This window comes from Poecilia latipinna, unplaced genomic scaffold (genome assembly GCF_001443285.1).
Source record: "Poecilia latipinna isolate Pla-1442-1.1 unplaced genomic scaffold, P_latipinna-1.0 Scaffold77, whole genome shotgun sequence".
Classification (NCBI taxonomy): domain Eukaryota; kingdom Metazoa; phylum Chordata; class Actinopteri; order Cyprinodontiformes; family Poeciliidae; genus Poecilia; species Poecilia latipinna.
Window position 1 is genome coordinate 78,705 of NW_015112693.1, and position 22,859 is coordinate 101,563.

At 39.0% G+C, this 22,859-nt stretch overlaps 3 protein-coding genes across 7 annotated transcripts in view; 2 read left to right on the forward strand and 1 right to left on the reverse strand.

Annotated features, from left to right (window-relative positions):
- Nucleotides 1-7: 7 nt before the first annotated feature.
- On the forward strand, nt 8-1,608 carry LOC106936587 (uncharacterized; the record flags this gene model as incomplete). The annotated part of the gene is made up of 4 exons (XM_015017686.1): nt 8-326; nt 639-990; nt 1,086-1,143; nt 1,308-1,608. Coding segments are annotated over 4 exons (933 nt in total), but the record flags the coding sequence as incomplete, so codon positions are not given.
- A 3,982-nt stretch (nt 1,609-5,590) lies between these two features.
- pla2g6 (phospholipase A2, group VI (cytosolic, calcium-independent)) lies at nt 5,591-19,241 on the reverse strand. Of its 4 annotated transcripts, none has more exons than XM_015017765.1 (18): nt 19,130-19,240; nt 18,263-18,479; nt 17,117-17,326; nt 16,297-16,477; nt 15,238-15,425; nt 14,735-14,831; nt 13,649-13,831; nt 13,307-13,415; nt 12,077-12,208; nt 10,890-10,974; nt 10,277-10,440; nt 10,002-10,152; nt 8,919-9,055; nt 7,799-7,953; nt 7,663-7,714; nt 7,265-7,380; nt 7,083-7,156; nt 5,591-6,673 (listed from the first exon to the last, which is right to left on the reverse strand). In XM_015017765.1, exons 2-18 carry the CDS (start codon nt 18,475-18,477, stop codon nt 6,535-6,537), a joined length of 2,388 nt encoding a protein of 795 aa, XP_014873251.1. In that variant the 5' UTR covers nt 18,478-18,479; nt 19,130-19,240; the 3' UTR covers nt 5,591-6,534. The 4 variants fall into 4 exon arrangements, with proteins under 4 accessions (XP_014873251.1, XP_014873234.1, XP_014873243.1 ...); XM_015017748.1 differs by having other exon boundaries at nt 18,263-18,483; XM_015017757.1 differs by lacking the exon at nt 19,130-19,240 and adding an exon at nt 18,554-18,623 and having other exon boundaries at nt 18,263-18,483.
- A 2,102-nt stretch (nt 19,242-21,343) lies between these two features.
- cbx6a (chromobox homolog 6a) overlaps nt 21,344-22,859 on the forward strand; it is a 16,364-nt gene continuing 14,848 nt past the window's right edge. The window contains exon 1 of one of the 2 annotated variants that reach the window (XM_015017783.1): nt 21,344-21,826. In XM_015017783.1, the coding sequence (XP_014873269.1) occupies nt 21,758-21,826 (69 nt within the window). In that variant the 5' untranslated portion in view covers nt 21,344-21,757. Of the gene's footprint in view, nt 21,827-21,850; nt 22,408-22,859 lie in introns of those variants that run through there. The other variant, XM_015017792.1, reaches the window with a different exon arrangement.

The window sequence follows — 22,859 nt, forward strand, 5'->3', positions numbered from 1 at the left end:
CTGCTGGAGTGTGAGTTATGACAGCAGGAGAATATGTGGCCTGAAAGGTTCATCAGTGAACATCTCCAGCAAATACTCACATCCTGAACACGAGCAGCCACAGACTAAACGCTGGTATAAAGTGAAGATAAATACAAAGCTGGAAGAAGAAGAACTGATGGAGAATAAAGGAGATGTGAATTATCAGGATGACATGAGGAACCAACACATCCTCAGATTAAACAATCTGGAGGAGAAAAACTCAGGAGAATACGAGTTCAGAATGAAAACACAGCAACGGAAACGGAAATCAATTGAATTTCCTGGAGTTACTCTGATAGTAACAGGTAAATATGATGATTTTTTTTATGTAATTGTTTCCCATCTAAATGTGTTGTTCTTACACTCCATTGTGAAAATGTTCATGTTACAAAATTTAAAATCTAAGTCTGGAATTTTTATGTTTAGCTAAACATAACGTTTGTACATTTAATTAACATTTCATATCTTAAATATGAAAATAACCCATCCTGTAGCTGGAGGTAATTCATAATAAAATTACTAAACTACAATTTTGTTACATCTCTTGAGTCTATTTTCATAGAACCACTGACTAAATGTTACTCATCTGTTCACTGATTAGTCCAACTGTCTTCCAGATCTCCTGGTGGATGTGCGACCTGCTGCAGAGGTCACTGAGGGTCAGAGAGTCACTTTGACCTGCAGCACCAGCTGTCCTCTCAGTGAAAACACAAACTACATTTGGTACTTGAACAGTCGGCCTCTGAGTCTGACTAAAACACCAAACAAACATCTGATTATAGATGCAGTTAGCAGTCAGGATGAAGGAAAATACTCCTGTACTGTAGAGACGATCAGCTCAGCTGGAAAGACTCTGACTGTATTAAGAGGAAGAACAGCAACAACAACAACAGTCAGCTGGACATCCGCAGCTGCAGGACTCTCTGTCTTTCTTTTGGTCCTGGTACCTTTGGCTGTTTTCTTGCATAGGTGATTATTACAGCCCTGTTAGTAATTATCAACATATTTTACTCACTGTGAACTCCAGCTTCATTATTTATGTATTTATCAATTTCACCAACCAGGAAATTCAAGCCCTCTCATCAGTCTTCTAAAAGTGAACCTGTCAACAATATGGATGAGGTAAACCTGTTTTTTCTGCTCCTTTCCTTATCCATATATCATCCTATTAACATTAAGATGTTTCTTTTCACTCAGAAGTGTTACCAAATGCTATACCTTTATGTCACTTTAAGAGTGAAGATTTGCTCACTTGAATTAAAAATTTTGTATTTATTTTTCCTTAGATAAATACTGGTCGTATGTATGAGGAGATTGCAGCTCAACCAGCAGAACAGGAACTTCATTACAGCCAGATAGCTTTGGAGAAAATAAACCCCATTTACTCCAGCTTCCAGCACCATCAAGAGCAAGAGCATGTCTCCTATTCTGTGGTCAAAACAGGAACAAGCACAAATTCAGATTCAACTAGATGCAACCAACAACTGTGAGTCTAATCATGTATTGTGTTTTTTTTTTTTTTTTACTTTCAAGACAAAGTTTAATTGTGGTTAAAATGACAGTGTTATTAATAAACAAACATAAAATATATTGCTTGTGCCTGCAACCTGGTGTTCACTTCAGGCATAAAGGTTTGTTTCTGTATTCAAATTGTACCTCACATTTCAGCAACAGGGCATTTCAAAGAGCTTTACATCATAAAACCACATAGTCAAGCATCATAGAATCAACAATCGAAACAATACATTAAGTCAAGTGTCATCATTAAATTCTTAGTCCATTATACTTCAGAGGCAAATCTAATTAGCTGGGTTTTTAGTCTAGATTTGAAGGCACTCAGTGTTTCAGCTGTTTTACAGTTTTCTGGAAGTTTGTTCCAGATTTGTGGTGGATTGAAGCTGAATGTTGCTTGTTTATGTTTGGTTCTGGTTCTGGGGATGGAGAGCAGACCAGAACCTTGGGGGTCTGGACGGTTGACACAACAACAACAGATCTTTAATGTATTGTGGTGCTAAACTGTTCAGTGATTTATAAACTAACAGTATTTTAAAGTCTATTCTCTGAGCTACAGAGAGTCAGTGAAGGACTTTAAAACTGGTGTTATGTGCTCTATGTTCCTGGTTTTAGTGAGAACGCCAGCAGCAGCATCTGGATCAGCTGCAGCTGTTTGATTGATTTGTTAGTCAGTCCTGTGAAGACGCTGTTGCAGTAATCAATGCAACTGAAGATAAACGCATGGATGAGTTTCTCTAGATCCTGCTGAGACATAAGTCCTCTAATCCTGGAGATATTCTTCAGGTGACAGAAGACCGACTTTGTGACTGTCTTAATGTGGCTCTGAAGGTTCAGGTCAGAGTCCATCACTACTCCTAGGTTTCGGGCCTGATCGCTGGTTTTCAGTTCTATTTCATCCCTACTGACAGCGTTAATGTCCTCTCCCGATCTTGATCTGTTTTTCATCATGCTGGACATAGCTGACCACGTCTGCTTCTCATTGGTCCGCTGGATTTTCTGTAATTGGTGATGGTAGCGCTTTCCGCCCCCTCTCCCAATTGTAGTCTGCTCTGTCTGCCTGTGCTGGGACTCACTTCAGTTTTGGCCATGAATGGCTCCCACTGTTGTTCGGATTGCAGGGCTGTGCTTCAGGCAGATGATGGTCGTGTCCTGTGCCCTGCCTGCCTCAGGCATGATCACCTGGTTGAAGCCTGTCAGACAACTGATGAACTGCAGCTACATGCCCCATGCGGTGAATGTGGCTTGACTGGCCCAGTTACACCCCATGTGTGTAAATGACCTTCCGCCTTCTGGTCTGGTGGCCACTCTTAGGCACTCTAAGCGCAGAACTGAGGCCACAATCTCTGACTCCTCCTAAGAAGAGGCGATCTAAGTCTGATAAGGGCCGCTCTCCTTCGACACTTAAGGTATATGTAATGGCTATATCATCTAGTCATGCTGACCTTGATGGCTGTACAGTTGGACCCATAATCTGATTTCCTAACCCTGACCCATTTCTTACTTGTTCTGATATCTACTATCTAAGGGCTTAAAGGGGCAGTATTATATATTTTCACATGCTGTGATTTTATAGCACAATCAAGTACCTATGTCACCTTCAGTTGTTCTAAAAATGCTTTATATATTAAATGTCTTAAAATAAATTTGACTTCTTAATTTAAGGCCTTGAAACTGGGCCTGTACCTCTTTAAGAAACTCCTGCAAAGATAGCTTTTGGTATCTTTGCCAATTTTATATTTATCTTATTATTAAACTTAAATTTATTTTCTATTTTTATCTACCTGTGGTGTTGTTTGTTGTGAAACACTTTGGTCAGCTGAGACTGTTGTAAATGTGCTGTATAAATAAATTGTACTTTTACTTTGCTCTTTCCGAAACTCCACCTTTATAAAGTGATCACAACACTCCTTTATTAAACCTTTCACATTGTAAAACCTTTAATAATGTCTTTATCAGCATTACACTGGGAAGTAGCTTGTATAATGAGCTCAGCAGATGTTCCACCAGATGTTTGCTAATTGCCTGTAGCTAGTCTGAAGGAGCTGAGTGGGGAAGTTCCAGGGCTGCACTGTGAGGCGGAGCTCAGAAGCTGCAGCTCAGAGAAGGAGCTAGGAGCTTTGACCTCGAACGTGGAGCTAACTCCACCCAGGTGATTTGAACAGCTGGTTGACATGGAGATTAAAGGATTTCTCAAACATGCATGAATGAATCAAAGCAAAACTCCTGGTATGTTTTGATGAGGGAATAACATTATAACATGATGCAAAGCTCAAAATACATAAAACTGCCCCTTTAACAAGAGTTCTGCCCTTAAGTTTATGTGAAGTATCAAACATCCTGGCCAGAAAAGAATGTGATCCCAATCTTGCCAACTTGAGCAAAAGAACTACTTTGTTCTTGTGGAGTATTGACCTTAATGAGTCTGTTTTCATGAGGTGCTTTAAAGATAAAACCAGTAGACACACACTGGGAGAACAATTATTTTCTGTCACCTTGGTAACCCAGTATTTTACTGCTAGAAGTTCATTCTATTTATTGCTTCTATTTAAAATTATTTAATCTTAGCTGTGTAAAAGCAAACATTTTAAAAATGTGTTCCTCGTGTGTAGGTTCCATTTGCTAAAAGAAAAGTGAATATGACTAAATAAAGGTAAAGAGATGTAACTTAAAAAGTTATGTTCTGAATGTGCTTGAGGTTGGCTCAGCAAAGAGGATTTAGTTTTTTTCTATCTGATCTGAGAATGTAATGATGTGGCTGAACATGAGAGACAAGTGTGAAATGGACATCCAGAAACATACAATTTTGATACAAAGATACTGAATTAAACCTATACTTTTGTGAACATTTGTGTCTATTTTTTTTTTTTTTTTTTTTTTTTGTTTTTTTTAAGAACTGGTCAGCATTTGCCCAATAACTCTTAAAGTCAGACCCAGTGCACCACTGAAAACACTTACTGGACGTAAGCTGCCTTTTTGAGGAAGTGAAACCAGAGACTTTTTCATTAGAACTCTGTCACACTAACAACACAAAAACAAAGTGACTAAGACTTTTCAAGGCAAAAATGTCTTCTCCTTTTTCTTCTTCTTCTTCTTCTTCTTCTTCTTCTTCTTCTTCTTCTTCTTCTTCTTCTTCTTCTTCTTCTTCTTCTTCTTCTTCAAATTTGTTTTAAGAAGATAAAAACAAATTTCAATATGCTGTGTTGATACATGCTCTCATCACACGCCTGACCACTAATCCGGAAATATTTTTTATCTGATTTTGAAACCAAAACTGATGCATCAACAACATGTTGCAGAAGTTCATTTTGTGTAGTTTTTAAGTTTGCCGTTTTCTTAGTGTTATAAAGGAATATAACTTTTCTTTTTTAGGTAAAGTTATTGAAAATAAGAGTTTCAGATATTTAGAAAATGTCCAGAAATGTGCATTATTTTAGGAGGGAAAGTGTGAAGTAATTTTATATATTAGACTTAAAAAGGAATTCATTTTTTTTAGCATATTTCATTATTATTTTAAAGTATCTTTCCAACATTAGCAACCCTGAACTATGGGATTTCAATCATATCTCGATGTAATTACTTGGGTTAAATACTGGAACTCTTAAATTCCTTCTCCTTTTATTCTGGTTGTGCTGCACTCACATGATTTTAGATACTTAATTTACATTCATATTCAATGAATTACAACACACATTGTGATGAGTCTTATTTGTCAGATTAAAAGTACATTTTTAAAAATAACCTTTAGGAAGTCTTTTAATAAAACCCACACATTTTTAAAGAGTTTATTTTTTATTCTGATGAAATCCTAAATGTTTTATTAGCTGTGAGTAAAAAAATCATGACTAAGAGAAATAAAGATGTTAAAACATCAGTCTTTGTCTAATTCATTTATTTAATATGCAGTCGTGCCAACCGCCTTTTTATGAGTTGTTTTTTCTGCGTGTGTGTGTGTGTGTGTGTGTGCGTGTTCTTAAGAACTGGATCAAAAAATTGCAATAAACTGTAACAACAACAAAACAGAAATTGTAGCAACAAAAAACAGAAACAAATCTTATGCCAGTAGTAATAAAATTTATTACCATGTAAGTAAACACCTCAATAAGTGATAGAAAGAAAAAAAAACGATACAAAATCATTATTTGCCTTTTTTATGTTTGCAAGTAGCAGCAGGTCACATGATCTGTTACATTTAAATCTCTGCAAAAGTTTCCAGTTCACATTATGGAGACAGAAAACACTTGGAAATAGGCAGTAAGGAGTGTAGGAGTGCGTCTAAATAATACAACAATATTAATGACCTATAAATGAATACAAAGGATGATATGTGGAAAGAAAACATTACGGACGTGTAAGTCAGATCTGGTGAGTCTTCACAGCTGCCCTACATGGGTAATGAAAATAACCTCCAGCGGTTTCCGGTGGTTACTTTAGACGATAAAGTAACCATCTTTAGAAACAAAACCTCTAACTCGAATGGTTTTATGGATGTGTGAATATGTGAGGGTAAATGAAAACGTCGCTTAAATTGTTTGTCTTCAAGAGAAGGAAGCAGCAGTTTCTGTGTCCGATTCTGTTTTTAACCACTTCCTCCATTGTAAGATGTAAAAACACTTACAACAGAGGGACGTGTTTTTACATCTGTGGAAAGTTTTTATACTGGGGAAGTTTTTATGTAAACTTCTCCAGTAGTTTATATAAAAACTGTGAACCTGGTGAAGAAAGCAGAAAACACAGTCAGTTATAAGGTCAGTGCTACTCGTCTCTCCTCTTCATAAATTCATGCCAAGTTACTTTCAGTGTCAGATTTCTGTCAGGTTTAAAACTTCCTTTCACACTTATTTCAGTCGAAAGTTTCAGTGGTTTGTTCTTGCACAGAGCCTTCAGGAAGCACCAAGAATCGTTGTCTCTCTTTAGAATAGTGGTTGTTCTTGTAGCTTGTTAAATATTCATAGGTTTCTATCTGTGGCCCCTCTCTGTCGTCTCTTTCTCCCGTCAGCCTCACAGCAGCGTTTTCGCCAGGGATTGGAGCACTTCCCGTTTCTCAAACAGATACATCTGCGTTTCCCACAGCATGTTCACCAGAACCTTGTCGCTCACTTCGTCCAGCATCACCTCCTGAGACAGCTGGGGGCTCAGTCTGCACAACAAAACACACAAATTTGTTAATTACTGCAGTACTTGGCAAACCTGTTTGAATGCATTATACCTTTAAGTATCAGGAGCAATCAAATTTTAGATGCAACAATTTTTAACTTTGTCTGATTTTAGGGAAAATGCCTGTTGAAAAGAAACGTTTCTTCCGGTCATATGCTCAATTAATTCAGGTCACTTTTACAAATCAACTCATACTGATACTGTAAACCTAAAGGAAATTTTCACAAGAAATATTTATAGGACACTTTTTTCAACTTGGTCATCTCTGAAGTCTCTAAAGCCTTTAAAAAGAGATGTGATTTAGTTGATATGTTGGCAAAAAATAGGGAAGTGTCAGAAAGCTGAAAAATCAGGATATAGCAAAGAAAGTGGCACGTTGACGATCAGCTGACCTGTGGTAGATGGTGTCGATCATCTCACACCAGGCTCTGGCCCGGTCCACGGCGCAGCCATCAGAGTCCGTACACTGCGCATCCAGACAGGTTTTGAATTTAAGACAAAACAGATGATGCAGAACGTTTTGGTTATGAATCAGGAGCAAAAATATAAGATAAGATGAGAGTGGTGCACTCACACAGTCCACCAACATTTTGCCCAGCTCCTTGGCGCCTACGAACGTCTTGGCCAGCTCCAGAGGGTTAGAGGGTCGGAAAACGTCCACGGAGGTCACCACTTCCTGTGGAGGTTTGCCTGGAAAGATACGACATCACCAGTGACTTCACCCAGAAACCACAAAACCCCTGACTGCTGTTCGTGTGAAAACGGAACTGAAAGCAAGTTGTATTTCATAGAAATTTATTTGCAGGTATTAAGTCTCTGAGCGTACGATGAGACAATTAGACCCCACACTAAGTGGACACAAAGGCAGGTAACTAAACCACATATTTTGCATTTGAAACAGCATTTTCAGATGTGCATGATGAATGTAAATGACTTTCAGTCACATCAGCTGTAGTTTTCTGTTAGACCCACCTGTTCCAAGAGAAACAACTATGCCCAGTTTCTTGATGTTTGCTTCACGACCCTGAGAAAGACAACACAGATCTGTAGAACAGCTCAGTGCAGCTTTACGGATGAGTCAACAATGCAAAGCATGCAAATCTGCTACCTCAGCTTTTAATGACTTGTTGAACTGATGGATTTCTGCCATGGCGTCTAGCGTTGGGTTATTGGCCAACAGCCCTCCGTCCAGGAAGCGGCCCATTGGTCGGAAGTAGGTGGGTGCGGCGCCGCTGGAGCGGGCGGCTCTCCATATGAGTTGTTCTGACGTAAAGACACAGATTATGTCAAGGTGAAGACGTTTGATGCTTTTAGGTTTAAGGTTTGCTCTGGGAAAACAGATGAGCTCAGAAAGGGCCAGCACACGACTAAAGTAAGACTCATTTAGGTTTCTGCTGTGATCTTGAGGTTTTACCGTAACGTTTTTCTTCCATGCCATTTTACAATATTTCTTTTTCATTTGTTTTTAATTCACATCCTATTGGGATTAACAGACTGAATTAATCCCAGTCTGACGAAGAACGTGAGTGAGTTCAGTGGGTTTTTGGTCTTTGAGTTACTTTTTCCTAAATAAATTTAGGAACTGTTGAGAAAATACAAAATAAGACAAAACAAAACTGTTAAATCTCTGTTATGACTATGCTCTTTCTTCACTAGATTTATCTCAAAATACTTAAAGGGGTGGTATTGTATATTTTCCAGATGCATATCACCATTTTATAGGATGGCTTGAACAACCTGATGGCAGCAGTTTTAAGCCACTTCATTAAAAGCAGCTTCAGCTTCCTGCATGTTTAAGAATATAAACTTCTTTACACACGTCATGTTAGTAACAGCACTTTAATTTACAGATATGAAAAAAAAGGGATGCCTAATCTAATATTAAGACCTAAATGAGGAACATTTCAAGATATTTTAGGCTTTTCGTTTTGAACAATTTTATGACTGGACTTTGTCCTACACACCTTCATCTGTCACCTTCCTACGCTTTCTGGGCGGCTCATCTGTGTATCCTACTATCAACACATCCTCATCCTCCCACCCTGCAACAACAACATGGCTGCCACTCAAACAGAACAACTGCATTTCTTCATTCATTTAGAAAAATGACATGGGGAAAAAAAAAGGAGTCTGTGGGAGAACTGCTCACTTTGTCGCCATCTAGTGGTGCGCAAGGTCCACATATATAAAATGAGTGCGGTAAGCTACATTTAAAGTCTGGTGGGTACCTTGTGGGATGGTGAGAGGCTTGAAGGTGGCGGTGGTGGTGTAGGAGGGCTCTCTGCGGACAGACGGAGGGTCATAGTTCCTGAAGATATGGAGCTCACCTGGATGTCTGTCGGCCAGAACGCTGGTCACCATGACCCTGGACAGACGGACAGAAAATGGAGAAATGGAGAAATGGAGAAAGGATGGCTAAGATGCTGGTAGAGGAGAAGAAGATTTATTCAATTATGAGAACAGATCTCTAAGAACTGAGATAATGACTGAATTTACTTTTGTACTTTTAGTGCATGACTAAGTAAGCAAGGAAATTATGCTGAGATAATTTGTTTATTTTACATATAAAGTATGAACAAATTTACTGATATTTCTTTGGACTCTTTTTATTTAATGACTGTTACATTAATGCTAACTATAGTTAGCATCACAGAGTCCTTTGAGGCATTCAGCCTTATTAAAGAGAGCAAACATGTGGGTGGGTAGTTTGGTGTCGTCGTTTGGATCATGCTAATTATTTGAAACACATAAAAGAAAATCATCAAAAACAATTTAAGTTTTAGGATCTGACAGTGACAGATCTGTCACATGTTAACTCATAGTCATCTCATGGAGATGAGTCATCTCCATGAGATGACTCATAGATAACGATGAGTCAGATGACTGAGTCATCTATGAGTCATCTCATAGATGACTCATCCGCTATTGATGGAAGTAAGACAAACTCAAATTTCCCATTTGAGTTTGTCTCAAATTTCCCATAATGCATGCTGACTATCACTAAAGTTTATGGGATTATAATCAGGTTTTTTTTTTTTTTTATAAAAAATTCATCTGAATTAATGAATAAAACAAAATCTGTTTTGTGTTAATTCAGAAAAAGCGATATCACTAATTTGTGAACTTGAACTTCTTTCTGGGATATTTATGTTTTATTTAACATGGAGGAAGTACCAACACATTTACCCATGTCTGTAATAGCTGTTCTGGTGAATTAAAGCATTTTATCACTTTTTGCTTTACAACAACTTTTTATTATTTCTAGTGCTTGTTTTGAAATGTTCCTTTTAATGCCACAATGTGAAGGAAACCTTGGGAATCTGATGTCCGTCATCTTTGTGTTCTCTCCAAACTCTTTCTTCAGGAAGTCCTCCAGCGGTGCGGATTCGTACGGCCTGGACCCTCTGAACACCTGCTCCTTCATTCTGAAGTACAGGCAGCGCAGGTACTCCATGGACTTACCTTCACACATAGGACACAACCCTTTAGCTCTGGTGGCACACACACGCACGCACACACACACACACACGCACACGCACACCTACACACACACACACACACACAGGTTAGAAAAGCGAAAACACACCGTGGATTATTGCTAAAGCCAGGATGCCTCCGGTGCTCGTCCCAGCGACCCAGTCGAAGAGCTCCCTGGTCGGCCGACCCGCCTCCTTCTCCAGGGCGATCAGCATCTGGATCAGAACCAGGCCTTTGATACCGCCACCGTCCAGACACAGCAGTCTGTCTATCCTGCAGTCAGATTTGGATTAAATACTGTTAACCCTTACAGAAAATTACAAATAAATTAGATAAATGACAAGACGCAATAACATTAAAGGTAGAAGAACTGAAGGAAATGTATTGTGTAAACTTAGAAAAATGTTCCCACTTATACTCCTTTAAATTTTGCACATTTCATCAGCTTATAACCTCAAATAGCAGATCAACACAAATTAGAACAAAACAACAGAGTAAGGGATGCACAGATTGCAGTTTTCTGACCAATCACTCATATTGAAAAAGTCTGACCTGCTGATTCTGACTTTTGCTGATTCTTTTTTAAAAGTTGCTCACAACAGAACAAAGGGCCGATATTCAGAGGTGGAGAGGATCGGTTTCTCATGCAAGTATTAGCCGATCATCCAGAATTAAAGAAATTAAATACATTTACGCTCTCAGCAAATATTTCACACACTTACTTCTTTTTCTCCATCACTTGTCCATCAATTTCAGATTTGCCAATTGCTCCTATTGCAGCCCCGACGTACATAATGTCCTCAAACCCTGTAAAACAGTGATAAAACCTGATCAATACGTGGTGTTAAAATGATAAAAAGGCGAAGAGGAGACTGAGATTTCTAAAAGCTATGAAGCCATTTGAAAAGAAACATCAAGTATATATTTAGAATCACTTTAAAATAGCAAATTACCCATCTTGATGCTGCATTTGTACTGAAAATAAATTAGTTTATATAATTTCAGAGCACTCAAAAAATTGCAAGCAATGCCTTAATGTAAATACAGTCATATTCGATAAATGGAATAATAAGAGGCCCATTTGTCAGATTAAAGGTACCGCTTGAAAATAATAAAATATGAGTTTCATTTAGCTCAAATTTACTTTTTAGTAATATTTTTATTGTTCTGTTGTAATATTCTAATGTTAAAAAAACATTTTTTCATTAGCTGTAAGTGGAAAATCCTCATAATTAACAGAAATAAAGGCTTTCAGAGATCCAGTTGTATGTAACTGATCTATATAATCCACGTGTCAAACTCAAGGCCTGAGGGCCAAAACTGGCCCGCCGTAGCTTTTCATGTGGCCCTCTGATCTAAAGGGCCACATAAATGCAACCTTCAAGTTAACAACTCTATGCTAAAATACTGTTTTACCAACCAAATCAAAGCAGGTTTTATCTGTTTACTGCCAAATTACATCAACGTGAAAAGATGCTCAATATAATTTAATTTTAACAAGTACTCATGAATACAGAGTTAGCTACTTATTCATATTTTTTGCAATTTTTCGATAGATTTTATCAATATTTTCTGCCACCACGGGCCCTTTGTGAACATTTATGACCTCGATGTGAAATGAAAATAAGTTTCAGAGTTTCCCCCACGGCATTATAAGCCTCGCAGGTCACCAGGCTTTATTTGCCTCCCTCCCACCAGGCTAAGCATCATTTACTCATTTTAATTTTTGTTTTTATTATTATTATTTACACCAGTCACGGTGATGGCAAAGAAAGGTTAAGCAAAGTTTAGACCTGCTGGGCTTAGGCAGATCTCTGGGGGGAAACCCTGAACACCCCTGATCAAAATGTGACTCATTTGATGCTAAAGCTCCTGAAACAAACGGGTCTTCTCAGGGTCCTGGCGTTACCTATGGCTCGAGGCTTGGTCTTGTTTGAGACTGGAGGAGGAGGAAGAGGAGGAGGGCTGCTGGGGGAGCGAGGAAGGCAGCGCTGGACTCCTACACTACACAGCATGTCCAGCAGGATCCTTCTATTAGGACCTTTCAGGTTAGTACAAAACACAAGCCGACATGGCGGGCATGCAGGCATGCCACGAACACAGGACAGACAGACAGAGAGAGAGAGAGAGATGGAGAGATACGTAACAGACAGAGAGAGAGGAGGGAGGAGAGTAAGCAGAGAGATGTGCAGACGGTTAGCAATCGTCATGCATCTTCAAAAAAACGACAAAAAAATCAATAAATGACAGGAAACTCAATTAAGCATCATTTTCCTCTCAGAACAAAATCAGAATTTACTGGAAACTTCTCTATGTCAACAACAGATCCACTTTGAAAAAAATACTACTATTACTACTACTAATAATATAATAATAATAATTTGTGCATCATCTAAGAGATGCAATCTTTCGGTAAGCATTTCAACTTTTGGTATAATATCTGTTGGTATTTTAACAGTTTAAATGTCCTTAATGTCTTCTCAACATTTTTGCATAGACATGTTTACACAGAATCTGCTCTACAATTGTTCTATTTTTGAAATATAAGCAAATTAATTTCCACACACTGGCTGTCCACAGAAATGGTTCTTCAAACCAGATTTTTTTTTCACACTGAGAAACGAAGGAACTCAGAGTAAAATAGTGATTTCTATGTATTTTTAAGAATCATCAGATCAATTTATTTTGATTGTTTTTATAAAAAAAACAATGAACAATAGTCCAATTAACTGAAATTTCTGACCAGACCAAGGCGTCATGGATTAAAAATAAAGTGATGAGCAACTTAAAAGCTCAAATTTTTAAGTAGTTCATCACATCATGAACTCTTTTTAAGTACCACACTGAATGTCAACACAAAACTGAGGGGTAGTTTTACACTAAACTGTGAAAAAAAATTCCTCTTTTTATTCCTCTAAAGATTAATTAATAAAAACAAAAATTACACTTTAAAATACAGAATTTTAACGTAGCCTTTCCTGGACATTTTCACTTGTGAACATGCACATCTCTGTTATTTACACTGCAACACATGCTTTTAAGTCTTAGTTTAAAAATAATAACTTACTTTATTAGATTTTTTTTTTTTTAAACAAACCGTTCTAGCAGCGGTCGCGGTTTAACATTCGATCTCTCCCACCTTTGCTGGTGCGAGCTGCGATCAGCCCCGGTGTTTCTCCCAGGTCGTTGTGGATCTCAACATCGGCGCCAAACACGATCAAACCTTTAATCAGCTCCATGTGGTCCATCTAGTGAGAACAGACACAAAAATAAAAATAGTTTTAGAAATAAACTACAGTTCTGATGCAGTAAACGGCATCAAAACATTAAATATGAAGTATTTTAATAATAAATCACTGTGGAAATCATTTTGCCATTATAGATCGCCATCACTTAAAAGTTTTATTTATTCATTTCAATAAACTCTACATGAGATAGTGTCGTTTTGACCCCATAAAACGATGAGCAAGCGTATCCTCACCTTCATAGCGAGGTGCAGGGCCGTGTTTCCGTCCTGGCCCTTCAGGTTGGCGTTGGCCCCGTGGGTCAGCAGCACCATGGCGGCCTCAAAGCGGCCCTTCTTGGTCAGAACGTGGAGGGCGCTCTCACCAGTCTTACTGAGGTAGTTTATCTCACAGCCGCGGTCCAGCAGCAGGCGGCACATCTGGCAGAGAGGAAGCAAAATGGACAACCTTCCTTCTTCATTTTAAGTTTAGTTTGAAGTTTAAAGTTTCATTTAAAGCTTAATGGGGAAGTTGGTTCATTTAAAGCTTTAAATGAATCAACAACGCAGCTTCCTGCCATCAGCTCAGGTCATCTAACAGGCCTGTCACAATAACACGTTTCGCTGGACGATAAATTGGCCCTGTAATTATTGCGATAAACGATAATATTGTCGTTTTGAGTCCATTTCCAAGTGATGTATCAGTAATGCCATAATATTGCATGTTCGCCCTCGTAAAGACTAATGAATAGAAACGCACCAGTCCACTATTAATATCTGTAACGGTCCTGATACTGAAAAAAATTCTAGATGGGGTATCTGTGACAATGTGCCTGATCATAACTGCCCCAGTTGTGTTGTTTTTACATGTTCAACATGTAAAGACATGCCTCTTAAAGCTAATGGTGTATTTTAGTGTGCTGTTCTGGAGCAGAGTTATCAAATACATTTGTAATTCAGTACATTTATGTCTGTAATTAAAAAAAAATAAAAAGCAACGTTTCAAGTGGACCCAGCTCAGTTTATCTGTATCGGATCGGTACCAGCCGATAATGAACCTCAGATATCGGTATTGGAAATGAAAAAAAGTTAATCGGTGCATTAATTTCATTAAGAATATTTAACATGGAATCTAGAAGGTATTTTAAATATCCAAATTAAAACATGACAACCAAAAGCAATAAACAGAAACGAACACACAGCTGAACCACACTGAGTCTCTGTAAACAAAGCTGCCTTTTCAAACAATATTAACCATCAGAATGTAAATTATGGGGCTCATTGTAATTGATCATGCGATTAATTAATAACATTAACAGTTTGAGAGCGTGCACAAGTGTGTACCTCGGCAGTTTTGGCCCAGTGCAGCGGCGTCCCTCCGTACACGCAGTCCTCGGCCTGCAGCTGGAACGGATCCGCTTTGAGGATCTGCTCCACGCAGCTGACAAACAAGCACACCGCATGAACAACCTCGCATTAGATAAACTGAATCATTTATAATTTCTGATGCTGATGGCATCTTCACTGGGATTAAGCAGGTTTGTCAAAGTTTCATTTTAGCTGAAACACTGTTTCATGCGTGTGTAAGGCTGTTTTATAATGATGTTTCATACACAATTACTGCAAAGCACAAAACGAATCATAAACACTGATTTAATTAGTCTGCAGGTCACAGGAACAACAAACGGAGCCACTTCCTTCCTGGAGACAATGTAGCTCCTTGTAGCGCAGAGAGGAAAAAAAAAAGAGAGAGAGAAAGAGAGAGAGAGAGGGAGAGAGAGAGAGGGAGAGAGAGAGAGAGGGAGACGGCTCCAGCTTGTTCTTTTCATAGCTGCTTGTAAACTCACCCCTTCTCGCTGTATTTCATGGCGGTGTGGATGGGGTTTCCTGTGCTGCCCCTGGTGTCGCACTTGGCCCCCCCCTCCAGCAGGGCTTTGACGGACTCCACCCGGCCCAGACGGCAGGCCACATGGAGCGGCGTCTCTCCGTTGCTGTTGAGCTCGTTCACCCCTGAGCACAGCCGTGAGCACAGAGCCTGGACAGGAAAGTTACGTTAAAAAAAAAGAAAAGGAATATTGCGTATTTATAGGTTGTAAAGAATTATTTAATTAGCACTTTTAGTGATATCAGAGCAACAACCAACCCGATCTCCAGTTTTTCTAAACCGTTGACCCTCTGATACAGATTTAAGCCAATTCTGATTCCTTTTCAAGAGCTAATTTATTGGGAGAACTAAGAGCTGTATTTAAATATTTTTCCGAGTCTCCCTGCCCCTGAGTTGTCATGACTTATTTATTTTAGATGCTGAGGTCACATTGTGCGTGTCCAATCTGTGCACCCGTCGTATCAACATTTAGTATAAAATGCAGCTTCTTTTTAAACAGGATCTCTGGTTTTCCAGCTTACATAGTTACAGCTTACATTGAATCTTCTTCAATTCTGTCGGCTTTCTCTAGCTACAAATAATCTCTCCCAGACTCACAGCCTGTGTGCACTTGTCCAAATACTTTGAAAAAATGTACAATTACTAGGAGCCCGTTTCAAAATACGTTTTCCAGTAAGACTAACGCGCCCCTTGACCTGCAGAACTCTTCCCACAACAAGTCAGGCGTGATTATTTGTGACAGGCCGCTGCAGGCTTCAGCTTCACATTTTCCCAGGTGTGAATCGCCGTCGCCGACAGCTACGTATCCCGAGTGGGAAAGCAACACGACACCATGCTGTCAAGAGATTCAGGGCATCGGTTTGACCTTAAATATTCAGGATGTTTTTCAGTATTTGCTCCCGAAACACATTTAATAGCTGAACAAAACCAAAAGTCATCAATCATCAGCACAAACCCCCCCCCTCCCCTCCCCGCTTCGGACTTTAAGCGCCCTTTGACCTGGGCGTCGTTCAGGTCTCACCTGAATGATGACGGGAGACTCCTGCTTGGAGGCGTAGTGCATGGGGGTTTCTCCTTTCTGGTCCCTGATGTCGGTGCGGGCCTGGCTCTCGTCCAGCAGCTCCTTCACGCACGCCAGGTCGCCCCGTTCGCACGCCAGGTGCAGAGGCGTCTGGCCCGACGCGTCCCGCGCGTTGATCTGGCTGAGAGCAGAAATCGTAGGAGGTTTGACATTTTAAAGCACAACATCGAAGAATGACTTACTAAACAGCTACGCTGGCTGTTAAGAACAGGCTCCCAGGAGGTTCCAGTTACATCCACAGAGAAACAACGGCTGGCCGAGCTTTTAGGTTTATGGCTGGCTTGTGTTTTAACGGCGTACTGCACAGACCGACGAGCAGAGCTTTGAACATGCAGAGAATCTTTGTCAGTCTACTAGTTTGAACTTTGGGAAACTAAACAGAAAGTTTCCAAAAGTACAAACAGAATATTTATATTTTCTTTTCATGATGCATAAAGCAGGCATTTAGGAGTTAGTCGAAGAAAGTAACAGTGTTGTGAATGCATTAAGAGGCTAATGGGCTTCAAGCTTTTAACAATAACTCGTCATTGATTTTGACATTTTCAAGGCGTTTTAAATCCTTAATGGCATCGAACGCCTGTTAGCTGGAGTGGCCCGTGCTGACTTCTGTTACCTTTGGAAAGAAGGAAGCTTACAAATCTTTAGTTTATCTGGGTAGACTGAACCTGTTAGTTTTTGGAAGAGTACAATCTGTAAATTGTGGTGTCAAATAACATTTGATTACTTTGTCATTTTCACAGTTTTGTGCTCGGTTAGCTACCTCTGAACGTAGTTGTGTTTGAGGCACTCTCTCATGCCCGTCTCCACGGCGATGTGAGCAGAGCTCCAGTCAGGATGGTTGCGGATGCAGTCCACGATGGTCTGCACCGTGTCGGCCTTCAGGGTCAGACTCTCGTAGAAAGGTCGCAGCTTGAGGGCGAACTGCGGGAACCAGTTCATGGCATCCTCCTCTGACCCCACCTGAAACAGCCTGCGGACGGCGCAGCGGTGAGCCCAAACGTTTCCAAGAAGTGAAAGGAGAAACTGAACTTTGCCCCGTAGAAATGCGGTGAACCTAACCAGTTTGATTTCTATGAATGGCAGAAACACCTTTTCTTTTCTCTGCTAAATGCAGCTTTTGAATATTTTCACGTCTTATTTTTATTTTTATTTTATTGGGATTTTATGCAATAGACCAACATAACAGAGTGTGTGACTGTGAATGGGAAGTAAAATAAAGCATGACTTAACATAATTAGGAAATAAAAATATGACTGTTTTATTTAGGGGTATTCGAGAAAAAGGGGCAGAAAAACAGGCTTGTAATAGTTTTAGTGTGTTTGCTAGTTGTTACCATTGTTTTGTTTTAGTTTAGCTTTGATTAGTTATAGTAGTAGTTTTAGTTTTGGTTTAATTTGAGGTGCAGAATTCAAAAAGGTCAAAGTATTACATTGTGATTATGTATAATACTCAACATAAGATACCATTTTGAGATGAGATGTGTGTTTATAACATTGTGTTTGCATGGGAATATTTTAGCAAAGCACTTCATGGATGTTTTGTATACAATTACATATCACAATATTTGGCGTTTTAAACCTCAGGCAGTTCACGTTTAGGAGTAGCTTTATAAAAATTCAGAAAAACACACAATAAATTCCACGAGTAACTCTAGGAAAAATACACATTGGACAGAATATTCCTTAACTTGCTCTACGGGATTTGAAGCAGCTGAGGTCATCTCAAAATGTTCATGACCTGTTTTTCAGGTTTTAGTCTACATGAGAGAGAAAACTATAGACGTGCTTAACAATGGTGGTCAAAGGTAACCAAAAATAAATAAAAAACAAACAAAGTTGAGAAAAACTTTACAAAAAAAGAACTTTTGAGACGGACTTTAACTTTCTACAGCGTGATCCATACTGACCTCAGGGCCACAGTGGGCGTTTCGGGGGACAGGAGCACGCAGTCCCATGACTGGCATTGTGTGTTTTTGTACAGGACCATGCGTCCGTCCTCCTTCAGCCGAACTTTGCCTCCTCCTCCATAATCAGACAGCTGGACGTCTCTGACCCGGTAAGGGTTGGTGAAGAGGGTCGACACGGAGGAGACGGTGTCCAGCAGCCGGCCCAGGAACTGCATCGCTACCTTAAAACAGGGAGCACGATTAACCAGAGCACATCTGTGATCTCTGACGTACAATGTGTGTTAAACCCGCATCCCTGTGTTTACTAGAGCAGCTCTGTTTTCTCCAGGAACGCCTGTCAGATTCCTGTCAGCATGAATGAATGATTTATTTAGTCCACTGGGAAGTGATGTCACCATTTAAGTGGAGCAACAAGTTTTTTTTGTTTTTTTTTCAGCAGATACTTTCATTATGTTGCTACTTTTGCTGTGCAGTTACACCCTTTCTAAGAATAGAAGCGCTCTACATGTACAAACACAATTGATTTCCAATGTTGTGTTTGGTGGTTTAACCAGTAGGGCTGACTTTAGCTGTTAACAGCGCCGTCTGGGTCTGTGACCTTCAGTTTTCTATGAAGACTAAATACAAATACAGCTGCTCATTGTCTGGATGTTGAACAAACAGCTCCACCAATGATGTTCAGGTATTTCCTGAGTCTATTATCATATAAAGAGCGCATACCAGCGCTACGCTTTGTAGAAACCACACTTCTGTCCTCCATGTTTCTGATTTGAAGCTCTTTAATAATCGCAGTGTAAAGACAATTCGGATATTTAGTTGTCAGTTGCTGCTAATCGCATTAAACTGGTTTAAAACCAGCGAGCTTACCTGCTAGCTGCTCTCAGTGTGGCGGACAGCCTGACTTTTGACAGCGACATCAACAACCGACGCCGCAACCAAACCTGCTCTTGATTGACGCGAGCTTGTCCAATCAGAGCGCAGGATTTAGACGCACTAGACAAGGTGGGCGGGACCTGGTTGAAGGAGACGCTCCGGTTCGTTTCACTGAGGGAAGCGAAAAAAGGGAGAACGTGTTAATCTACGGGACGCATCAGTGATCATAATGGATGTAGGTCTAACTGCCCCGATGCCCCGCCTTAGTCTTTAGATAAAAATCCTGCAGATTTAACTTGTTTACAGTCATATATAGCTGTTAAATGTAAAATTATAAAGTAATATTTAGTTTTCTTTTTTATTACTTAACTTGTAAAAATTATTATTATATATAATTTTTATTCAGTTATACTCTATTAAAAATGTTTCCTACAACGTCCTTTTTCCTAAGTCTACAAATTAAATGATTTTCATTATATTATTTATTAACTATTTACAATGGTAATGAGTTCAAATTCTAATAGAAATTTATTTATTTTAGTGTATTTTAATCTAAATTAACTTATATTTAATCATATTATCCAAACATATCAATGTTATACCATTTAATTATATTTAAAATAGCCATAATTGTGACATTCCGAATAAATTATTTTTAATTTTGTAAATCATTGTCTGATTTATTTTGTTGTATTAAATATGTGAACACAAAATAAATAAAACAGATATGCTAACCCTTGAAACACATCTGATAAAACAAAAAAACCCTACTACTTAAGATATTAAGTCATATATCTTTACATAGAAACCTACAAATTATAACAACTATAAATTAATTATAAAATTATCTGTTGAATTTGACAAGACTTTCTTATGAAAATTTATTTATTTTAGTAGTCAGAGCTAAATTAAGTTATATTGGTCTGGTCACATTGACTTACATTTATGCCAATAATATTGTTAAATTGTTGCATTTATGAATAATGCATTAATCACCTGCAAAGGCAAAATGAGCCCTTGAATAAAACAAGAATTGGCACTAACCACTTGCAATACTTATATCTTCCACCAGAGGGTAGAAGACGAATAAAGAATTGGTGTTATTCTGAGTTTCAGAGTAAAGTATTATCTTTCTATGGTATTCAGATTTTAGATTAAATTATTAATATGGCTAAACCCTGGATTACTTCTTCAAAAACAAAAGCGCAAAAAGAAGCAAACGCCCTAAACAATTGCTACTCATTTTGGGTAAAACTTTATAAGCCTTAAATGCAAAGTGCGATCAATGGAAGTTTATAGACTTGCATAAAAGGAGGAAAGTCAAGTATTAATTACTTTCTTGTGAATTTCCACCAATAAAAACAGTACAATGGCAGCTTTGGTTACTTGCTACTCACAGACAGATCCTTAAATAGTTTGAGCAGAAATATGTAATAGATCAAATATCCTGCAAAACATTCACTAAATACTGTTTGAGCTTTTACTTTTTTCTATAATCAAATATTTCTTAGAAAAATAGTGTTGTGTTCACCTATATTAATGCATGTATATTATATGTGCATATGTTTTATGAACAAACCACTCAGTGGATTGAGCCATTTTTCCCATATTATAAGTCACAATGTATTATTCTACTAGCAAATTATTTAACTTTTAGCACATACTTCTTCATCAATATGAAGGAATTATTGACTTAAAGCAAGTTGCTATCATGTTAAAAAGTTACTTGTCAGTTAGCTTTGTCTTCAAGTGTACAAAGATATTCTCAATAAAAAGTAGACCAAATTTACTTAGTGAGATTTTCTGTTTTGCAGGGTACCTGGATATTAAAGATTAAAAATTCACAGTATGACTTCATAGTGGCTTGAAAAAGAAATACTCATTCCTGTTGAACTTCAATGGATTTTATTATTGTTTCTGAGTGATTTGTGAAGAGGAAGAAATACAAACACAATGTTGGCTAGCATTTTAAACACTGTTGTAGAGTGATTGTGTAGTATATATTCTTCACCAGACTGCAAGGCAAATTTCCCCTACAGACAACAGTACAATAATGTTACGTTGCGTGTTGCTGAAACGTGCTGTGTGAAAGCTAGAAATGTGTTTAGTCTTGCATGAAAAACTATTATCTGCAACTAACGCCCAGCCAAGGCTATTTAAAATTTATTTGTTGGGTTTTTTTCTAACAAAAACAGATAATAAAATCAGCTGGAAAGACTTTAACATACGTTGTGAAGCCGCTCTGAAGGCAACACTGTTCTTTCAATAGAGAAAGTATTGATCCCTAAACGTAAGCGTGTTTTAGCGCTCCGAGCCGCTCGCGGTTCTTCGCATCCTCCAGGTCTTCGCGGGTCAGTTGTCGTGGCGACCAAAGATGACCCCCGTACATGTGACTTGGGTTGGCCGTGGAGCCGCTGCTGTTTCTGCTCAACACACACACACACACACACACACACACACACACACACACACACACACTGACAATGCGCGTGCTGTTACGCGCGCGTGTGTATGTGTGTGTGTTCCCCTCGCAGTTGGTCTTATACTACAGCAGACACAGCGGAGCTCACCGACTTTACAGAAACAAACCGATACCAGGCAGCTTAGTTGGGCCGAGCAAGCATGGAGCTCTCTGCGGCGGGAGATCGCATTTTTGCGGCGGAAGCCATACTGAAACGCCGCGTCCGTAAGGTGAGCGTCGCGCCGCTGCAGATGTTAGTGACGGCGCGCGGTCCCGTCTATAGGCTGTGACTGAGTCTGCCTTCTTATATGCAACGCTATGGAGGCCTTGTGGTTGTCGGATACCAATAGTTTGATAGCCGTCGCTAGCTTAAAGCTAACGCTCGTCCCAGCCGTTGCTTTTGTACTGAGACAATGGGCAGAGTAATAAAAGAAAAAGCGACACAAAGAAGAAGCGGCTAGCTGCAAAAGAACAACACATCCGAGCACAGCCGATGTGGGCTGTGCTAAGCAGAGAGGAGGGCATGATTTTTTTTTTCATGCCAGCTAATTGCGGCTAAAGCTATAGAGTCAAAGTATGCAGTTTTAAAATCTTTAATGCTTCAAGAATCACGTTAAAGGATGTCTCAGACGGAACTTTAAAAGCAGCTCGTGCTAAAATGTTGGTCTTTTAATCCCGAAACTTCATTAGAAGGGATTTTATCATGCATGGTTGATGAAGGAAGGACTTCTAGAAGTTTTCATATTCTGGAAGATGCTATATAGATTATGGTGGACCAACGTCGGGTTGGTGTAGTAGTTGGGCTGCAGTTGTAAGTTTCAGACGAGAAATGCTTTTTACTTTGTGTACATTGAATGTGGAGAATATGTTCTAGGCATGAAAATCTAAAAACAGACCAGAATTTAGAAATTCAAACAAACAGGAGTTTGACTTTAATGCAGTGGTCCCCAATCCCGGGGACCGGTACCGGTCCGTGGACCAATTGGTACCGGGCCGTGGTAAAAATAATTAAATATATCCACTTTATATATTATCGGAGTCTGAGGGAGCTTTTATTTTGAAAAACCTTTAACCGGATTCTCTCGGTTTTCTTGTGCGCCAAAACGGAGTAATAAACAGTCAAAATGAGTAAGAAACAGTTATCTTTAGAAAGTTTTTTTACGACGGGGAAAAGGGCCAGTGAAGAAACAGAAGATCCCACTTGCAAGAAAAAAAAAAAAGCATTTAACAGACTATACCAGGAGTCCTACTTGAGATATGGAT

Excerpts from the sequence above, each read along its gene's own strand:
- pla2g6 (XM_015017765.1), bottom strand. The coding sequence starts at position 18,477 with ATGCAGTTCCTGGGCCGGCTGCTGGACACCGTCTCCTCCGTGTCGACC. Across the intron at positions 10,153-10,276 it reads GGCTTTAGCAATAATCCACG|GTAAGTCCATGGAGTACCTG; the intron begins GTGTGTTTTCGC and ends CTATGTGTGAAG. Across the intron at positions 7,715-7,798 it reads ACAAGTCATTAAAAGCTGAG|GGTCGTGAAGCAAACATCAA; the intron begins GTAGCAGATTTG and ends TGTCTTTCTCAG.